At 40.6% G+C, this 21,947-nt stretch overlaps 1 protein-coding gene across 1 annotated transcript in view; it reads left to right on the top strand.

Annotated features, from left to right (window-relative positions):
- The window catches only part of astn2 (astrotactin 2), a gene marked incomplete at both ends in the record, with an annotated part of 218,560 nt that overhangs the window by 34,812 nt on the left and 161,801 nt on the right, over window positions 1-21,947 (top strand). Inside the window, one exon of the mRNA XM_079288873.1 lies at window positions 14,404-14,591. Coding sequence (XP_079144999.1) covers window positions 14,404-14,591 — 188 coding nt within the window. The remainder of the gene's footprint in view (window positions 1-14,403; window positions 14,592-21,947) is intronic.

The following is a 21,947-nucleotide window of genomic DNA, read 5'->3' as shown; positions in this document are numbered from 1 at the left end:
CTCAGCAGAGAGCTCTAGGTACCGGTCATCTGCATGTACTGGCTACGGTGTAGTGATACTGTGCTGTTTCAAAATCTGCAAGGTTTCCCTTCCATCTCTCTACCAACTGGTGAGGTGTGTAAAGCCAACAGTCCTCTGTAGCTCCATATCATGCTAAACTCTAAGCCTGCCCACTCTTTAGCTGTCCAATCAAATGTGAAGAATTTGATCCCACTTGTTACTGTACACAGCTCAAATATTCTGTTTCATTGGAGATTGCGTCACAGTATAGAAGGTAAATACGCTTCACTGAGACTTTTAACTCAACATTGTTTTTTTTCTTTAATTTCCAATCTAGTGTGTTAGAGTACAGAACCAAAACAACAGAAATGGTTTCCCTCATGCACTGTAATGAGTTATCTATTGAAATATAAAAAGGTTCAGCCACTTTAAAATGTTAAAGATGTTATCACAGTAATTTGTTGTAAGTTTTACTGCTTAACATATTCCTAAGTGTCCGTACTTGATTGCTTCATTTTGCCAATACATTTTGTTTTCTGTTTGTGTGATCGTCTTGTCTACTTTGTATATCTTCCAGGAAAAGATGCTGGGTCCAGAAGAGGGACAAAGAAAGCGTGGTCCAAGGCTGAGGTTGCAGCAGTAATGCGGCACTTCAAAAATCACATTCGTAAAGGTCACCTGGCCTCCAAGAACGAATGCAGTCACTGCAAGTTGGTGGAAGGACCAGTCTTGGAACAAAGAACTGTGCAAAATGTCAGAGACTTCGTTCGGAATCGGGGAACAGCTGAAAAAAGACAGTCACAGAAGCTGTAAACAAATATCCTTTTTTGTTATTTTGTTTTTTTTGGCAGGAAAGTTAATGTTCATGTGTTCTCTCTCGTTCTCTCTTTCTTTCTCGCTCTCTTTCTTTCTCGCTCTCTGTCTCTGTCGCTTTCTCTGTCTCTCTCTCTTTCTTTCTCTCTCGCTCTGTCTCTCTCCCTCGCTCTCTGTGTCTCTGTCGCTCTCTCTGTCTCTCTCGCTCTCTCTGTCTCTCTCGCTCGCTCTCTCTCTCTCTCTGTCTCGCTCTCGCTCTGTCTCGCTCGCTCTCTCTCTCTCTGTCTGTGTCTCTCTCTCTGTCTGTGTCTCTCTCTCTGTCTGTGTCTCTCTCTCTTTTTCTCTCTCTGTCGCTGTCTCTTTTTCTCTCTCTGTCGCTGTCTCTCTTTTTCTCTCTCTGTCGCTGTCTCTCTCTCTCTGTCTCTGTCGCTCTCTCTTGTTCTCTTCGGTTTGTCAAGAGTTGTTTACAAAAAAATCAAGTCTGTGGCCTGAGTTTGAACTTAATAAACTTGACTGAATGATAAAGCGCCCCACCTCTTGTTTTTTTTCATGTTAAATGAAAGCCAGATATTGAAGCCAGGTTCAGGCACTCGCTGATTCTCTCTAGATAGATAGATAGATCTATCTATACACATACTGTCTCACTCTGGAGGTGGCCAACTTGCATGCCTCCAATTTGGTCATCTATTAAGATTAGTTTTGATATTAAATTAACTGTTCCAGTAATGCTGTGTCCTGTCAGGTGTGTGTATTTATGTTAATGAGGAGGGCGGGCTTATTGTCCCTTTAAAGACCCAACAGTGTTTTTTTGGTCCTCATAAGTCACACTTTTGTCAAAAATAGAAATGTCTGCCTATACCACAATAGAATTAGGTTGCTGTGTATTGAAGTTGTTTTGGTTGTATCTGAAATCTAAAGTGAGCTGAATTTTTTTCAGATTTTTTGAAGTGTTTTAACCGAACTGCCAAAGCTGTGGGACCTCAGGAAAGGGTAGTCCATCCAAACCACAACCGGGCCTGTATGGCGAAAAAGTCCGCCTATTACATATCCACCAGTATGTGTGTGTGTGTGTGTGTGTGTGTGTGTGTGATGAAGTGAATTATCTTATTGATCTTGTAAGCAGAAGGCCCTGAATGCCCCTAGTTTTGTGGACCTTGGTATTCCCAAAACCCCTGTGTATGGCCCTGAATGCATGCAAACAGGTTGGTGGTGTCTGGACACACAAGCCGATCTGATCACTTGTAAATAACAGAGCAGACAAGCTGTCTGAACGAAGTTTTAATTGCAATGGTTCCAAATATTGACATGAGTAATGTACCACCACCCAAGATGGGTATTATTGTTAGGGATATTTGTCTGATGATGTCTGACTCAGAATTAATTTGTGAAACAGTGGATGACCTATTTCCTCCAGGCTCCTCACAAACCCAAAGGACATGACCGAATACTTGTTTGGTCGAGTTTTTTTTCTCTCCTTTGTAACTGAAGGTGGAATACTGGAATTACAAATCTTCAAGGAGTTCATATAGCTGACATTATCAGACTATTAATATGGCTCTGGTCCTCTTTCTGATCACATATTGAACCATGTTTTGTAGCTAATGAGTCCTTTTAAAATATCCAACATGCTGAGGTATGAATCCACAATGCACATTAATCAGTTTCTCTGTCACTGTCTCATGAGTAACAAAGTACTTGAATTATGATGGTGTTCATCCACAGTCGCCCCCTTATAGTGTCGTAGGTCAAGAAGCCAGTTAAAGGGAACATGTTGGACACAGCTGGGGTATGACGCCTTACAATGCTCCACTGATTTATCTCCAGTGACAGGGGACCCAACTCTGCATGCCAATGGCATTACCATCATTAATCAGATGAGACACAGCCATGCCCACAGGAAATGAATTAACTCTTAAAAACCAGCGTAGGCTCATATTTATAGTCGCTAATTTATCGCAGGATTGTACATGTCTTGCCATACCATATAACCTGCATTTACAAAAGTATGTGTAAGGAGAGACAGAAAGCAGAAGACAGTTGAGACGGAGGTATAGAAATATTAAAGACAGCGCTTTCTAAGACAGTCAATGCCAAAAGTGTCTTGCACTGATTTTGATTAGTATAGAGATTTTCAGCTTTGAATAACCGTCGGTGCTAAAGTTGGACAGTTTTAGCAGAATGTCTGTCCGTGACATGGATGAGTGCAGGCTACATGTTGGACCTCATGAAATGGCACCACTTCTTTTTAGATTGAGAGGAGCAGCACTACTTCCTGACCCTTAGCCGTGACCCTGTTACAGCAAATTAAATGCTGTAAATCAGATTTTATTGTCGGATCCTAATTCAAAATCAAGGATTCAAGGATGATTTATTATCATTATGCGACATAGAGTTGTGCAACGGATTGCAGTTGGAGCCCTTTTGCTACACAGGAAGCACATTTTTTTTTATAAAAAAAATAATAAAATTGCTTTTCACTTTTCCTTTGGTGGTAGAGTAATAGATTGCATGTGTTTTTCCAAGTCAGCAAAGGATGGAGTAATGCTTGCCGCTGAAGAGTAGTGGACATTCTATCTACTAAAACAGCACACGTGTATTTGTATTTCATCATGTTAAGTGCATCTTTATTAGGATAAATATGAATCAGGTTTTGACAATAGAGAATATCTTAGTGTGTTCGTAAAACATTTACTGTATGTGCAGATATAAAATTGCAAGAGGGACGGGCACAACGTCGCAAAGATCCAAGGTTAACAATGTAATGGACAAGTAAGTGTTAGATGTCTCAAAATTCAGCAGTCTCTTTTAACAGTAGCCATATCTGGAACTGTTAAGCATTTAAAGAAGACACTTAAAAATAAATAAATCAAGTGACTTCAAGATTACTGATGCCAGCAGATATTGTGCTCTGGGATCAGCAGCCAGGGGAGACTAGGTCTGCCAGCAATGACTACTCCATCATGAAACATGTCAAAATGTAAAATGGCACAGATCTACAAATAAGTATGAGGTTGCTGGTGCTGTGTGGAACAGAATGGTAATATCTTCAAGTTCAGTTTTTTTCAGGTTGCAAAATTGTAGCCACCTAGCAAGCTTGAAACAGAAAATACTTTTGAAGCATCTACTTTGCTGATGCCATGGGGCGATATTTGGTACACCGCTACATTGTCTGGACTAAAAGTAACATTTTACCTGATGATCCATTAAGAATGGGGTGAAAGATAAAGCACAGAAGTTGAATGGATCTAAAGGCATCACCAATGACATCAATGCAGGATAATCTTTGGCAATAGTTGTGTTTACATATAGCCTTGTTCCTCCAAGTATCTGATTAAGAGTGCAGTCTCACCTACCTGTCAGACTAATTCATTTTTGTCAGGGGATCCATCTTTAAATAGGTGCATTATAATATAAACATACCAATTTCTATATATATTAACATCTGTTGGGTGAATATGTTCTGAAAAAAAGAACTGTTGCTGGAGCACAAAAAGCACACGAACCAATAATAGCACTACGCCTTTATTTTAGGCCATCAACGGATGGAGTCTGTTGAAAAAAGATTGATGTAATCATTTCCAAAATGCAACACATTTTTTTTAATCTCAGGACATATTCTGCTTCGGTCTGTGTTTGTTGGCGTTTAGCTTTCTGAAAAACAACATTTGCGGTCTAGCAGTGATCAACCAGCACCATACATTACATTTATACAACCACAGTAAGTGTGTTTCCCCCATTGTCTTAGGGTGATGATGTCATAAAATATGTCAACAGCTGTTTTAAGCAACATCTTATCTGTAATAATACCTCCTGATCCAGCACACTCATGTTGCTTCTCCACTGGCTTGGTATTGAAGGTTGCACCATTATAGTGACTACGATGGCACAGGTTAGAGAGGCAGAGAGTGGTGAGACATCATCCACTTCCTGGTTGAGGGGCAAAAATAACAGCCTGAGGGACACAATAGCAATTGTGGGCTTGTGCCAAGGCTTGAATGGCTGGTGGAGACCTTTCATTGTGCGTTATTTGCTGAAAGGTCAAGGTATGGCTCTGTCAGCATTGAAGAACCCAGATCTTAAAGCATGTGTCTTGGGTACGTTTTAGCAGTGGAAAACCGGTATCACTGGAAGTGGCTGAGATTGCCAAAAACGGCTGTGAAGCATCGCCTTATGACCCTCTATGAGTACAGGAACCAAGAATAAGGTGCCAGGAGGAAGTTCTGGTTACACATGCCATATAGGAGCAATTCAAAAGCAGAGGGAGAATGACGTAAAAGAAAGTAATTGAGATGCACACAAGGAAGAAGTCAAGAAAGAAGAAAAGCCAGAGGATTTAAAACTTTACCACATAATCCTTGTTGGTGTACAATAGCAAGACTTGATTTCTAATCCTGAAGCTATTTAAGGGTGAGGTTAATGAGCAGAGGATGAAGTCCAGCAAATGAAAGTGAATACAGCAGAAAGGAGCCTGAACCACGTGGGAGCTGGCTGTGGACAGAAACGTCTTCTGACGTGCGTGACCCATTATGTATCAAATCCTTGACCAAGCTATTTATGATTTTTCTTCTAACTGCGTTCTGGGATATGGAGGAGTCCCAGCTGAATACCCACTATACATTCATCCTTGACCAGTGTGTTTTCAGTTAGGGACACTTAACACATCACAGTCTGTTGCTACAAGGCCGGTATTGTCTGCTGTTGCAAGGCCATTGCTTTTGTTGAAGGGCATTACAACCACGACCTGAGCAGGACCATCACAAAAACCATCCCGCAGCTGAGATCAGTTTGACCAAGAAACATGCAACTCATTTTTAATTTACAGAAATAAAAATACATTGTTTTTTTTCCTTCACTAACAGTGAGGCCTCTCCACATTGCCAATCTTGTTTGTTTGTAGTCCTGGTTACGTGTTTGCATTTATTTATATTGACTTTCCTCGGCAAACGGTTGACATGGATGCTGTAATGCAGTTTAGAACCACAGTGTCAATGCATTCTACTCTCCTTATTTGACTGTGGTCTCAATTGAAGAGGCCAAAACAAAGGATTAGTAAACCTTAATGCGTGTACTATAACACTCAAGCTTCCCACTTTGGCAATGGCAGACAACCCCCATCGGTGGACAAGTGAAATCAGAATAGGTCTTGTTAATGGGATTGTAGTGTTATAGAAAAAACGTCTATGCACTCAGCAGATAAGAAGGCTGTTTATCCTGTTAATGTGTCACTTTAAACACATTAGGAGTTGGAGGGCTCCTGAATTATTTTTTTTTTCCTTCTTTTGGCACTCTGCCTTACTAATCCTGAAGAGCGCAAGGGACAAAGCATTTATAGATCCACACATAAATTACCCTGTTTTTTTAGTGAGTTCATGATTCTTATTTACTGGGGGGAACCAAAACTATATTTTTACAAAATTGCACAATACAATCTGCAAAGGGGGCATTTTTTAATAATCCAGAATTGAAATGACCTTGAGCAACAATGGAGGCGCAGACACACTCACATATAGTACAGACATACACACATACACACGAACAATTACACACACGGGAGAACGTATTCACTGCTAATGAGAGATAATCCAGATCCCACTGAGCAGCATGGGGCCAGTGGCAAGCAGCTATTTGTTTATTCTATTTACACTGTCACAACAGGTTCCCAAAGGTCTGTTGGTCCCACTATGAAACAAAGACTGTTTCACAATGCATTGCTTACTACGCGATTGTCTTTGTTATTGGACGATATGTCGGACGACGTTAAGCAATATGCCTGGATGGTTATATTGTGATTTTTGGAAAGGTGTTTTTAAATTTATATTGGTTTATTTCTGTGAAAATGCTCTCATAGAAGCAATATATAGCTGTGACTTTCAATTTACGCCTGGGATGTTTATTAGGGCTGCGTGTTTGCATGGATCTTGCGACAGGTTACAATTCATTATATTGAGATTCATTGGGATACTTGCTTTCAATCTAATATTCGGAAAACTGTGATAGTATAAAGAACACGCCACTATTTGGTGGTTTTTTTTATGCAATTATAAAAGCGGGATCTGCATTTGCATATCACACAGTCCCAGCACCATCCAACATCACAGCACTACCCTTGTTATGCAATCTGAGCCACTTTCTGCCACAACTGTTTGCATATAAACCATTAATTAAAAACCAGTAGTGATTTCGAGAATCGATACACGTGTGTCATTATTTTTTCACACTTTTGGTACATCCCCTGTTTATTGGGGGGGGGGGGGGGGGTAAAAATATGCGATATCTGCTTTCTTTAGGACACTCACTGCAACTGCCTGCTACGGTTCCTGCCTCGCCTTGGTTGTTTGCTCTGAAGTCATAAGTCTCCTTCTCCTTCATGCTGGGAGGCTCACTGGCGGTGTCTCTGAACATATGATTGGTTTTCTGTAGGAGGTGGTCAGTACGCCCGTCCCAACAGCTGCTGCTGTGATTGAGCACAGTAGGAGAGTTAGCGTGGGTGTGTGGACATCATCGATAAAGACTGAGTGGCACTGGGAGGGCCTCTCGTTAACGGGGGATCCTTCCGAGGACCCCACTAAGAATCTCAAAGGACAAAAGTTGGTGTCGCAGTCTCAAATCCAGTAGCGTTCCTCCTGCCCCACTGATATTTACTAGACTGTCTTGTTTTCTTTGTCACACACTGTATGCAAAGCAATAACCATACAGATTTGGAAATGCATTGCATTGCTATAAATACTAGGGGTGTAACAATACGCGTATTCGTATTGAACCGTTCGGTACGAGGCTCACGGTTCGGTACGCATGACGAACCGAATACGTTTGAATAAAAAAAAATATATATATTTTTTTAATTTAAACCTTTATTTAACCAGGTAGTCTCATTGAGATGAAAAATCTCTTTTGCAAGATGTAAGTAACAATACAATATGTAAGCAAGATGTAAGTAACAATACTACATAACATTAAGGAGCAGTTTTTGTTTTTTATGCTTATGTGTCGCTAAGAACACACCCCAGAAGATGGGTCACTCAGGTATAGTTCCATCATTGTTCAAAGTCAAAGAATAACTTCATGATGTTAGTTGTAATGAATAAATATATTTTAAAATCAAGTACATTTCTCTGGCATTTATAGTTTTCTACTGTACCGAACCGTGGCTCCACTGTATCGTACCGAACCGTGAATTTTGTGAACCGTTACACCCCTAATAAATACGTATAGGAGAGTCTGTCAGTGTGACAAACACAGACCACAGTTTCATTCATAAATTGCTTTAATTAAGTGCTGGTAAGATCATCATCGGTGGCGTGAGTGCTCCTATAAAGTGGCCTCTGCAGTGGAAACGTGGGGGAAGTGAGGTGAAAAACAGGTCAACTACAGAAATGGGTGTTGAGTCAACAGAATTGGATCCCGCAGTGCTGATTGAGCGAGGAAGTATCGAGACAGCATTCTACAGTACTTGGACATCTGGATGGAGAAGAAAAATACTGACAGCTTTTTTTTTCTTTTCTTTGCTTGTTTTTGTTGATTTCACAAACTTGAGCGTTCAATTGAAATCCCACTCTTATATAGTTTAAAATGACCTTTTAATGTTACCACAGAAAGGACTATTTCCACAGCGTACCACAGTTTTTTAGATTTTTGACTGATCTTTCAGACGACCATTGGATTAAAATAGTTTTGCTGTTGAGAATATTTAAGAAGTTTGAACTTGCGTGGTCTATATCACAGTGGATAAACTGATGTTACTGTGTGTTGGCAATGTAATTGAACATGCAACAGCCTTTTTATAGGCTCGACGTAAAAGACTCCAAATTGGGGTTTTTTTATGTCGTACATTTTAGGTGTTTTATGTTTTTAATTATTTTGCTCCTCCTTTACCTTGGCATGTTTTCTTCAGCTTCATGGGGATCAAATGTTGGCATGTGTGTTCTCAGCGCTTATTTGTGTGTGTAAATACAATCTAATTTGACTTTTTTTAATGCACATCTAAGAATACCACTGAAATTGCCTACAATGTTCAGTCCTCTCTTCTTTAAAATGTAGGATTGTGCTCATTGATGGTTTGAAAACAGCATGGACCAATTTATGTGATACGGAAGCTAGACTGATCTCTCCAACACAAAAACACACCCATGTGCAGTGTCCCACTGTGTAGATAACACTGCTACATTTCCCGGAGATGGAAAAAATAGTCTTGACGCATTTTTAATCGGGTTCATTTTCATTGGTCTTTATGTGAATGCCAGCTATTTCATTAGTGTTTGTAATGAGACATCAGGGTGGCCTTTAGTTGCATGGGTGTTAGATTGGAAAAGGGAGCCCTGCGTACCTTTTTGTAGCTCATCCTGTATTTTCCTAAATATTACATAGCATTTAGAAATGGTAATGGTACAATTAGCATTCTGGGTATGCAAGCATACGACATCAAGACCATTTAGTAGCTAATCGAGTGTGCATTTTCTCAACCTGTTTGTTTTGCCGCCGATGAACAGTTCCTGTCGACATATGACGGTGGTGTGGAGTCAAAAAGTGAAAATTCATGGCATTTGCCATTGTCACAGGTGACCAATGTTTTAAGGCAGAATTTGACTGTCGAGGAGGTATGCTGATCTTCTTCAACACTTTGTTGTATAATGTCTGATTAATCTCCTTCCCCGTTCTATCTCCGTCCACTGGTCCCTCCCTTTCACATACTTTCAGCCCTCCTTTCCTGGCCTTGCGTTAAATGTGGGCTAAGACATTTGAAACCAATGGTTCCATTCTTATTCCCTCATGAATTATTAAGTATTCATCTGCCATCCATACTACCGGTATATGCAGCCTGAGCAATGAGATTGTGGCTGCTCGGTAGAAGACGGATGTGTTATGCCGCGTATGTAATGACAGGCTGCAAAAGTTCCTTTAGGGTGCCAGCTTTCATCACAGTAAACGTTGATGACACGGGTTTGTTGCCGAGCTGACAGACTGTCACGGAGCTGTCAGGCTTGCACAATCACTGACTCCGCACGGCTCTGATCACCTTTTAAACTGATGAGAGCCAAAGCTTTGGGGGAACACGTGTTGATGTGTGGGTGAGCAGAAGACTCTTGTAGTCGAAGAAGGTGAATTTGTACTGCTTTTAACCCGTGACTGCTGTCTGTCAGACTCTTGGAGGCAGCGCAACCTTGACAGTGATTATCACGACCAACACACAGCCTGATTGTGATTTAATTGGTAGTGATGATGTTGAATGCATTTTTTCAATACATTTCAGACAGTAATGTGGGTATCCCCAATAAAAACGTCAATCTCCCGAGCAAGACAGAAGAGCGTTGCAGATTGAACTGCAGATGTATTCAGGTAATACGTTTTTGTGACGGTCCATTGACACTGAAGTAGATTTTGACTCTGTGGGCTGGTGGGAATTTTTGAAACATTCTAGTCAAATGAGTTCCAGTTGTGATTCAGAAAATATATCCCATATCACAACAAAGTCTGTATGGGTATGTTTCCATTGTTCATGCTCAGTGGAACAGCTCCAAAATTTGTTTCTGGATGACATCATTACTGGTCTTTTCTGTGTTTTTCAGCATGAAGAACACTGAGGTGGTGGAACAGCGGATGTCGATGATTTTCACTTTTAAAGAGCAAATCAGCAATTCAATATGGGATCAAATAAATAGATTTCACCTAGTTTGGGCATTTAATATATTCACTGTAAGTACAATTAATTCCCCTTTTTATCTGGTTTGTTGGTTTGAGGTGGGAAAGCTCACCGCTTTTCGACACATGTTAATTTATATTGTTGGTTTAGTGAACAGTGCAGCAGTGTGTGGGGCTCTATGATCAATGCTTTGCTAATTGGGGTGCCCTGTGTTTAGTTTCAGTGTGCAATTTGCAGCTGCTAGCAGTGCAATTCAGTTGTGATAGAGGTGGCAGACTGCAGGATCAAATCCTGAACACATACAGATGCGTATGAGGGACTGTGTCTTTAGTATTTTTGCAGTAGTCCATTTAAATTTTTTTTATGAGCAGCATATATTTAGGATGCCTCATCCTAAATACATGCACATCTCATCAAAATATCCAAGTCTGACAGACTCTGCTGAGTGGAAATCACTCTTTCCCAAGGCAGCATTTAAAGAATGTGAAAACTACGGCATGAACTCCAAATCAAACTCGGCACTTTGAGCCAAACCTTTCCTTCACAGTGATGAAGAAAGGATGAAGGATCTTAGAAGAGAGACAGCTTAAAGAAAAGGGATAAGGAAAAACGCAGTAAGATGTGAGCACTTATATGATCACCGGCTCTTGTATTAAGAGTCCTGCTGACATTGAGCGTTCAATAGTTATCACTTGTATCGTAAGTACCTGCTGAGAGGACTTAGCAAAGAGTAAGGAGGCTTTATCAAGGATTTGGGCCAAGCTTTCAATATCTCTGTGCCGACAGTTATGCAAACTCTATGCCAAATGGAAAGGGACTAAAACCAAGGTTTTCACATCTGTTGTCACAGCTTTTCTGCCTCAGTTTTATCATGAAGGGCTACTGCCTAAACATTGTTGATCTGAATCATCAATTAAGAAGCCCTCAGGTCAAATCCATGTTCTTTTTCCCTGTTAAAACACTTTTTTTTAGCTGCATCACTGTTCAAAAAGCTGCACAGGATAACAGCACAGCAAGCTATGAACTTTTACACAATGAGTATTGTCTCAAAATGACCTTACTACAAATGAAATACAAAAGAGTCATTGCACTTGTGAAACTGCTTTGAATAAACTACCAATTCGCTCGCTCAAAATCAAAACAAGCCAAAGAAGAAAAATAGGAGAAATATTCAAAGAGTGCACAGTATTCAGCCTGAATTTGTGATCCAGTTCCCTGGATCTATGACATGTTAACGATCGCTATGCGCTTCCTTTGGGTTGTCCTTCAGATACACTGTATTGCTAACACCCTTGCTGGGAGCATACCAGAAATACACACACACACACACAGCCGTGCACATACACATCAATAATGTTCCTCTTAATGAATTACTAGCAGACCTTGAGGCCGAACACCTATATCCCACTAACGTCTGGCCAGGTGCCCAATGACGAGCCTCATAGCACAAAAGACAAGAACAGACACACACACACACACACACACACAATCCGTTTGTCTTTAAATAGCATGCTTACTGAGCGTCCTCATCTACATAACAATCGTAGCAAGGTAGGTAGCAGCCCTAGAAGCTCTATTACTGTCCATCCATCCTGAATTACTGCAAGACTTGCTTTTCAGTCGTTCTTATAAAAATCACAATCCATTTGGATCACACTAAGTGTCAGTGGTGTGCACAATCACAGTTATTTATAGCTATCTGGAATGCACGTAGGGCACGTAAGCAAAGTTCCAAGATAAATTTGACAGACGCTTGATAAGCTCTGTTTTAAAACGGTACCAGATGGCGGGAGGCACCTCACTGTCGGCCAAGCAGAAAAAAAGCTTCATCTCCTGTCGAGGTGAAAGGTCAAGGAGTGTGTCTTCAGCCCACAGATTAAACATAAAGAGTTGAATAGCCAGCAGTTATGGGATTTAAGAATTTTACACTCTACAAAATTTTACCATAAGCTGTCGTCAGCAAAAGTATATAGAACACCTCTTACAGTACCGGAGGGGGATGTTGAAAGTGTATTCGAATATATGATAAGATAATGTGTACATTGTCCTAATGCTGAGTGATCAATGAGTCCACAGTCAGAAAAGTATTTAACAATTTTTAGCATTGATTAATCATTGTAATAATGTATCAAAAAAAGTAATACTGGTTCCTGCCTCTTATGTGATGATGTATCGCCTCTGTCAAACCAACTGAAGACATCACCATGGACTGGACATGCTGCTGTTTATTCCCACTATTTTCTGACTTTCATAGGCTAAATATTTGGTTTGATTAATTGAAATAGTAATAATTTCCGCCTTGCAGTGATAGTGATATATTTAAAGTGACGCACCGCCTAGATTTAGAATTCCAATATGGCACAGGAAATTACAATCAGTATTTGCCAATAAAGCTGCTCTCCTTCAAAGCCAAGTACGTTTTAAACTTGATGCCATCTTGTATACGCTCCATAGACAATGAATGGGAGACTGATTGGTTACATGAGCTTAATTCCATTGTTGTGTCATCAGTTCTGACACACACAAAAAAAAATGGTACCCACATACTCGGAACACTCCCCTGGGTGCTCTGTGTCCTCTATACCATCTGTTCCAATTCAATGTCAATGCAGTTCCAGGTTTTATACTATGCTAAATCAAATTAGAGTTTTAGCTCTCTAGTTTTTAGATCAGCTGTTCATTTTTCTGATCTCTTTAGACCATAGAAATAACAGGGATTTATAACTATGTTGCCGGCCAGTTAATTGAGCATTATAACACGATGTCTGTACGTTGTACACGTCTACATACCTTAGGAAAGCTGTCATTTTCTGAGGGGATGTGTGTTCTGCATGCCCCCCCCCCCTCCCTAAGAGCCCGTGGCACTACCGAGCATAGCGCACATAACCCTCCCCGGCCATCCGTGTCCTCTGACCCAGAGTCAGCGTGTTAATAACCAGCTGCACCGAAAGCCATTTGTCATTTGCTACCTGCCGCTGATGGGAGATGTCAGCAGATGCCTTTGCCCTTGTCACCCAGCCGCATGACAAATACTGTATCAAGCCTCGCAATCTGAGGCTCCCTGAGGCTGCTCAGTACTCCTCCACTGAACAACCGCTCCCCCTTGATGGCTTTCGATTCTTGTGCCATGATCCATATCGAGATAAACTGGTGATCCCCCTCTGTTTTTTTTATCTCCCTCTTTCATTGCTCCACAAATTGCAATTGGGCCTGTTTTTAAATGTATTAAAATATTTCTTTAATTATTACTTTTTGCACATTTTTCTCCCCCCTTTTGCTTTTCAACATTTCCAGTTTCCCTTTGATGTGTGATACTTAATGCCAGCACTGGCCTGTAGCTGATGCTTTTATGTTGGTACAAGATGTAGGATGATTTATGCAGATAAGCAGAGTACATTGAAAGGTGAGACGGCATTTCTACAACTGCTTTGGATTTGAATTTAATCGAGCTTGATAAATCAATTGTCGTCCCATTTGTGGAGTTTTTATCTCCGCGTTTCCTCCCTGACAAAAGAAAAAAAAAAACAGTGTAAACAAATGTGCAGGAATAAGCCTCTCTTATCTCATGTTGTCTGTGATAGAAGTGCTGTGTTGTTTGGGATGGCTTAAACGTGTGTGATTCTGACTGATGGGTGAAAAATTTCCCATCATAAAGATTTCATCAGAGCAGCTAAGCAATGCAATCGCTTGACAGTAATTCTTCCCGAGCCAGCCGCACAAACGCAGACAATTATGACAGCTTAAGAACTCTGTCCAGCTTTTCAAGAGTTGGAGGTTTCTATAGTTGCAGCACTGGAATACTAATGCACAACCAAACAGTCACATTTGAACTTTGGTTTCTTTCTTGCTTTACTTTTGCACACAGTAATGTTAAGGAGAGCAGACGTTAACAAACACATTAAATGTGAACTTGTCATGGATTATATGTTGTCCCTTTTTTCCTCGCTCTGCAGAGATGTCGGGTTCAGGAGAAGATATTTCCCAAGTACACTGGAAGCAGCAGTGGTTGGAAAATGGCACACTGTACTTCCACGTGTCCATGACCGAGTCTGAGATCCTAGTCCAGACGACACAACCCACAGCCCGGGAGCCTGCTAATGGCCTGCACGAACACATGCATCTGCTGCACATCTCGGTTATGGTAAGTTACAAACAGCTCAGCCTCGTGTGAAATGTGGGCGTGATATACGGCGAACCACATTGGAAGGAAATTGCATTAGGAAACGCGCCACTGTTGACAATCTTTTGCGGGGGAAGTGTCACCGCCCTCTTATTTATTCATCCATAGTGTCATGTGCTATCGGCGGTGAGTGTGTGTGGGTGTGGCATAACTTACAGTTTGACCCTAAAAGTGTCATGTTTTTTCGCAGCTTTGTAGTGTGGACATTATCTGTATACGCAAAGTTCTTCCCATTTGGCGGTTGTCAGATACATTTTTTTTTTTTTTTAAGGTGACTCGAGGAAATGGGACAACAAATGTCGACAGATTTTGGTGACGGAGGGAAGACAGACAGGCGAATGTAGAAGACGAGATAACAGCTAACATGCAAGCCCGTCAAAAACATTCCGAGCTCTTTATACAATACCCCTCCAGCTGCTTTTCTATTTTAGTTTTAAAGTGCCATTTACTCCCCCATTTTGTTTTTGGGGCTAATTGACAAGCAGTCTGGTGTGTATCTTCAAATGTCAAACACACAGTCTGTTACAAACAGCGCTATAGGGCGTCACACAGAAGCAGCGTTGCACCTCTTGGTTTATTAGTTCTTGTTGATGCGACGCTGTCAGAGTATGGGGGCGCATCAGAGTCTTTAAGTATCGCCTTACCGACTGTTAGCAGGTGGAGTAGAACGACGGTTAGAAGTGTTGTCATAATATGCATTGCTGTGCTCTTGTATGCGTGTCAGTCTAATTTTCATCGCCATACTGCAGCTTTATGATTGTGGCATAAAGGGAGTTACTATTGCTCTAAATATACTGCTGAAGTTCCCTACCAACACACACACACACACACACACACACACACACACACAACATTGCAGCTGATAACCCACCTCATACATGTTTTGCTCTGCAGCACTCTCTCCTCTGCACTTCCTCCACCTTGTGTGTTTTAACTGACCATCCTCTCTCTCTGCTTGCATTCTGAAAATACATTTGGCGTTCAAGGATGTTGATACTTGTAAAGTGCTTCGTATCATCTTTGTTAAGTTGGTAAATACCTCTGGCTGAGTTTTTACAGCCCTGTCCTCCTCTCCCAGTCTCTGACCTTGTCACGTCGCCCCTTCACTTTCTCACAAAACATCAACCTGAAGTCAGTTTTTTTTTGTACTTTTTGTTTGTTTTTGTTTGCCTCGGCTCTCTTTTCACATCCCGACACTTTCTGTATTTCACTATACCCTCACGGCCCCATCCAGAGCCGGCCCTAGGCGTGAGCGGTATAGGAGAAGGCCAGGGGCGACATCCATCCATGGAACCCGTCCCAGATGAGGGAAGAAAAAAAAAAGAGTCAAAAATAATAACTTTTACTATTTTTCTATCATACTTTTTTTAACACCATTATTTTTAACTATTACCAAAAATCTCCCACCCACATAACTACATGGCCTATTAAACGGGCCATATTTTCCAGGTTGCACGCAGCATCGCCACGGAGCATCACCCTAATAGCTAATGAAAAGCTAATGATAACGTCGGTTACTCCCACCTTAAATTCATTGGAAGTTGGAAAGATTTTATTAGGTGGGGAACAACCTACAACATTAAGTTTGTCTTTTTAATGTGATTCGCACAACCTAATCTCAAAGACATAAGGAAGTTTCTGTGCGAGTGTATCAACACAATGATTGGCGTATTATCAAATGCTGTGGTGTTCCTACTAACAGTACAAAGCCTTCCTTTGGAAATATGTTTTTTTTTTTTGTTTACCTTTTTCATTTTGATCATCATTTTGATTTGCAAATAGCTTTTGCATATTTCTGTTAGCATTTCAATTTCACAGCATTGTCTGCTCCTCCAAACGTGTTTCTGCACTCGTCCTTCAGTGTGAAGGCCATTTAAGCTACAACTGGTCTACAATGCAGCACCAAGTGTACAAAGTAGAATTAAATAAAACTAGGGTTTTCTCAGATTTTAATAACTGCTTAAGCACTCAAACGATGAGACCTTTGACACGTCCTGTACTCAGATTTAAACCCGTTAATATATTATCCTGCTCATGAAAAGCTAATTTGAACATAGTGTCCGGACCATTTTATGGAAATCAGCCTTGCAGACGAAATCAGGTTTCCATCTTTTACGCATTCATTTTTACTTAAATCCTGTAGACAGAAGAATGCATTGTATTTCATTTATTTTAATAATATATTTCCATGTATGAGAATGCATATGGAACCAAATGGGTGCACTAAAGCAACAATATAAATATTTCTCTATCTCCAGGAACTGCTTCTTTTGCAGGCAGTCTCGGATGGACTGGCGTTTCTAAATTGACCATATGTGCTTGTGAATCTGGTCATTTGTCTGCGTGCTAGCCCCTGTCCAGTGGGCACCAGTCCAGGGTGTAGCCTGCCTCTCACCCAATGCCAAGTGGATTCTGGGATCGGCCCAAACCTCCTGAGAACCGGAGCACAACAAACTGTTCGAGAATATTTGTTGCTTTACATTGGATTCCTTAATTCTGACATTATTACATGTATTTTTATAATGAATCATTATAACTCACCTCTTTCTCCCCGTCTTGGTTGCTTCTCACTGTCCTCTGCTCAACCTTCTCTCATACATCTTTATAATTGGACACAGCTGAACTTGTTTCCTTCATGCTCCTATCCCTCTCATCCTCAGCCCACATCCATGATGAAAGAACACCCCGCTTTCTTTGTGTCCATACAAGTAACAACATGGAGACTTGCTCGGCACAACTTTGCTCTGTAGCTCTGCCATTGGTTAAAAAAAAAACAATTTCCACAAGCAACGTTTAACAGTGCAACAAATACCAAACCACTTATTTTCTTGCGTGGGCATCAAGATGTGCACATCTGTGTATCACATTTGAAGCGTTTGTTTTCATGAAACGCTAATCTTTCCGGAATCTTGAACATGGGGTTTCATGGGGTTCATGCAGATAAAAATGCTTTAGCGGATGTTTTTGGTCACTCGGTGGCAGCGGAAACTAACTCTAAATACAACCTTGACATATCACCTTTCACACCGATATGGAAAACTTGTTATCATGGTAATTTGTTGCGCCTCATAGTGCGGAGGGGAACTGCAGAGTCGGATGATAATTATCTGCTAGTTTTGTCACCAACATACAAATAGATATGTAATCTAGTGTTAAAATACAAATATTTTAGCTGCACTCTCTTTACGAAAACGTTTTTCGGGAGATATAATATTCAAAGAAAGAGGGAAAGAGGAGGGGAAGCACATCGAGGCAGTCACAACAGGACAGCAGGTCTGGTGGTTTGGCCTCATGGCCCCAAGGCGTCTGCCGGCTCTTTGAGTGAACATCACAATATCTGATGCTGTCAGTTCTGGGCCACACCGAAGTGTGAGCACTCTATTCTTCTGGCATTGAGCCGTCATTTTCTCACTCAATCAAGCAATCGTTCTCCCAACTCTCCCTGCTCTGCTCCCTCTCTGCTGTCTCGCCACCGTATGACAGCAGCAGACAGAGGCAGGTATCCGTTTCAACACAGGCTAAAATGACAATTGACTGACATAGCCATCAGATGGATTTGTTTTACAACGAGGGACTCGCACTCACAACCACTTGTTTTGAGAGTATTGTCTTTTTCATCGTAATGATTTCTTGTTCTCAGAATCAAACGAGTTGGCAGCGTTTTTTAGTAATACTCTACAGCGTGTAAAGGCTATTCATCAGCAGCCGTGGTAAAGTTCCTTAGTGTTTCATTTTTACCTTGTTTTTACTCAAAGCGTTCCTGTTAAAGCTTCAACATAAGTCATTTGTAGACTGGTTATGTTGATATTTGTAAAGAACATATCGGCCTTGACAATGCTTGCAGACTCTGGAGCTTACAACAACATGTTTACAACCCAAATGGAGGCATTTCTTTCACTGAAACCTTGTGGCCCTTCACTGTCCTTGCACGTTTCATAAGCTTAATGCACAGCCTTCTAAATAAGTGTGTTTGTTTGCTTTTGTTGCGTCTGTCACTGGTCATTGTTTTTGTTTTTCAAATAGCTTTCAGTGACCAAAATAATTCATTGTTAATATGATGATCTTCTCTACTGTGTAGCTATTGAATGTATTTGTGACCACAACCTCCTGGTGATACTTAACACGTTGGAACTGTTCAACAACCCTGCTGATTCAACTGGAAATGATTGTGCACTTTGGTGTCTTTTTGGTTTCCTTTCTGAAGATGCTGCTGCGTAACATGTATCACAATAACCCAAAGCATCACAGCTGGAGTGCAATGTGCCGAGCTTTCTGTTGAGCTCGAGTACAGTGACCATCTATTTTAATGTAATTTAAATGCCTGTGATTAGACTGAATACGCTGCAAACCTTTGTTCACTCGAGATCACCAATGCAGAGAACATCTCAAAGCTTTATATTTTGATCCTTTTTCAACACACTTGCCTGACACGTTTACTCTTATGTCAGTTAAAAAAAGTCGCTTCTCTATAATGCATTTACATTTTTATTTTTATATATCTTTGAATTTTATTTGGCCTTTATCTGACATCTTTTGATTTGCAATGTGTCATCAAAATGATCACACACACTTCAGTAAGTTCTGCGAGGATTTTATTTGTGCAGCTGGCTTTTTGTCAAGTCTTTGCTTGGCTCTTTTTGATTCGTATCTTTTTGAGGGATTGTTCCAGCTGGAGCCGAACTGTGATTGAAAAGCCTTGGAAGGGTAGCGTTCAGTAGAAATGAAGTGCTTCATTGGAGATCACTGTCGCTGTCTTTCTGCAGCCACCGACTCGATGGTTTGACAAATCTGGTAGTTGTGCTGCTAGTTTTTTGTCATCCTACATTTGCAAAAATGGGGACATTTGAGGAAGGACACATGGAACCCACACACACACACACACAGAGTAATATACTATATGTTCACACTATCCGGGCAAAGATGATTGATACAATTTAAACCATTTCAGAAATAACTTCCACAGCCCTGTAGAAATAAATAATGTGATTCATGGAATTATTGACATCTAACACCAGACAGTTTGCCTCCAGAAAAGAGTCACGCCAGTGGTTTGATCAGACCCCTGAGATGTGCTGAAGCAGCTCTTAAACAGAGCCCCCACCCCACAGCTATGACAGATCACAGAGAAAAAGCAATTTTATCCGCTCAATTCAGCCTCTACGCCAGAACAAAATCCATGGTGCACAATGTATGATGCAATATATAAGAAGTTTTGTTGTAAAAAAAAAAAGAATTATAGGTGAGATATAATTGCATTCATTTTTCATCAGTACTGGGAATACTATAATGCAGTGGGAATTTGAATATAGAGTTCAGAGGGAAATAAAAGGCAGTCAGTCATATTTTGTGGCGCAGTGTGGAGGATTTTTCAAAGGAGTGGACATGTTTGAGTTCACTGGGAGGACGGGTAGTATTTTACCAAAATGAGATGCAATAAAGGCTGGCAGTTCAGAGCCTTTCATATGCCAAGTTACAGAACATAATCATGTATTCCCTTGGATCTGGTTGTCCATAGGACAACACAGAGTGGAAACTATGCACGTTTCATTGACTATCTGGACATTATGTTAAATACGCCAGAAAGCCAACACTAAATGCACAAAATAAATGAACAGAAAACATTTAATTTCACAATCATTTCTTAAAATTGAGCATATAACTGTGGTCATTTAATATCTTTGCACTCTCACAATGTGAAGGGAGGTCTACTATCCTTATCTCTGTCCTGATAGATATGCATGAAGATCACGGTGCACCCTACACGGTTGAAATGACTTCCTTTATAATTAGGAAGTCACTGGTGATATATGACCACCAGTGTGCTGGGTCATTGAGCATTTGAGTCAACTGTGGCTCCTGTGGAATCAGAGGCTACATAAATGAATTCATTTTCACCATTCCCCCGGAACAGGCACCCATAATGCCTCTGCGGGTGAGGGCATTTGAAGTGATTACATTAAAGTCCAAGCCAGTTGCCTTTCAAATTCCTCCCAGCTTTAATTCTTTTTCCACTTTTTGGTTTTTATGATTTTGCACGCATCTGTTAATGTACCACGAACACAAGATCAGTGCTCATTCAAATTTCTAGTAGCTTGCAGGTTAAGAGATTGACATGAAGCTTCTAGAGTTAAGAATAATGTATACAATATATTATTTATATAGTAATATAACAATAACATGTCATTTAAATAAAGTTATTTGCTTAGGGAACCGATTGTTCTTCTGCTTTATTAATAAAGCTTCTTTATATCCTTACAGATCAGGATGTATCATGTATCCTGCGCATTACATAAAAAAGGCTTACGTCTCTGGCTTAACACAAATACATATGTCTCCTCTTTACTTATGTCGCCTTCCTTTTTATTCATCAGTCTAGATTGGAGATATCAGCCATAGAGATGTGTGCCTTCTCTCCAATATAATGGGATCAAATGGAACTTGGCTTGTGATGCTCAAAGCAACAAAAACAATGTCTCTTTCCAGAAATCCTGACCTGGTTACTCAAGCTAATCCACAGACCTCGCTGTGAGCAGTTTTGTGTCGGAACTGGGGTTGAAAGAAAATAGTCCCTACGTGGAATTATTGTGCGCACACATGGTCTGAGACAGTTCTCAATTTGATCACAGAGAACAAGCTAATTTTAGTCAGTAAATATTGATGAATCCTATTTTTGTTGAGGCTTTTAATGTTGAACGCTTACTGTAAGAAGTCATCAGTGGCGCCAGGATTGGAGGATTGGAAATTGTATTCTTTTTTCTTTCCCATGCTGGTTATTTGAGTAATGCTTTTTTAAATTTGTATTATTTGTGGTATCGCTAAGGCCATGTCAGTGCTGAGTTGAATCTTCCTCCTGCAAGAAACATGTGGTTTACCAACTGACCCAGACTCAAAGTGATGATGTGCCTCAATTCTAAAACACATGGCCGTGGCGCAGCATGTCCTATGACACTTCTCATTTGATGTGGTGTCACATGAAAATAGAACAGCGTTCTGTTTCAGACCCCGGTGCATGTATTGCCACCAGTAAAACAATACTTCAGCTATCTGTTTCCTTCCACACGTCTCATATGACAGTGGTGTCTCTCAGACTTTGTGTCTTACAATGTCAGCTTTCATGAAAATAAAGGACTTTTTTCCTTGAACAAGGACTGGAAGAAAGTCACCTCCTCCATTGCTTTCAACAGTGGACTAACATACCTCACTTTAATTTACTTTGTGCCTCAACCATCACTTCAGACAATGCCCAAGTCCTACTCTGCCCAGTCAGTGAAAGACTTGCAAATAATGTGTTCATTTAAATTATTGGGCATTTAACCA

Source organism: Melanostigma gelatinosum (assembly GCF_949748355.1).
Source record: "Melanostigma gelatinosum genome assembly, chromosome: 18".
In the NCBI taxonomy this organism is placed as follows: Eukaryota; Metazoa; Chordata; class Actinopteri; order Perciformes; family Zoarcidae; genus Melanostigma; species Melanostigma gelatinosum.
Note: the sequence above shows the minus strand (reverse complement) of the source record. Positions and strands in the feature narration are given on the sequence as shown.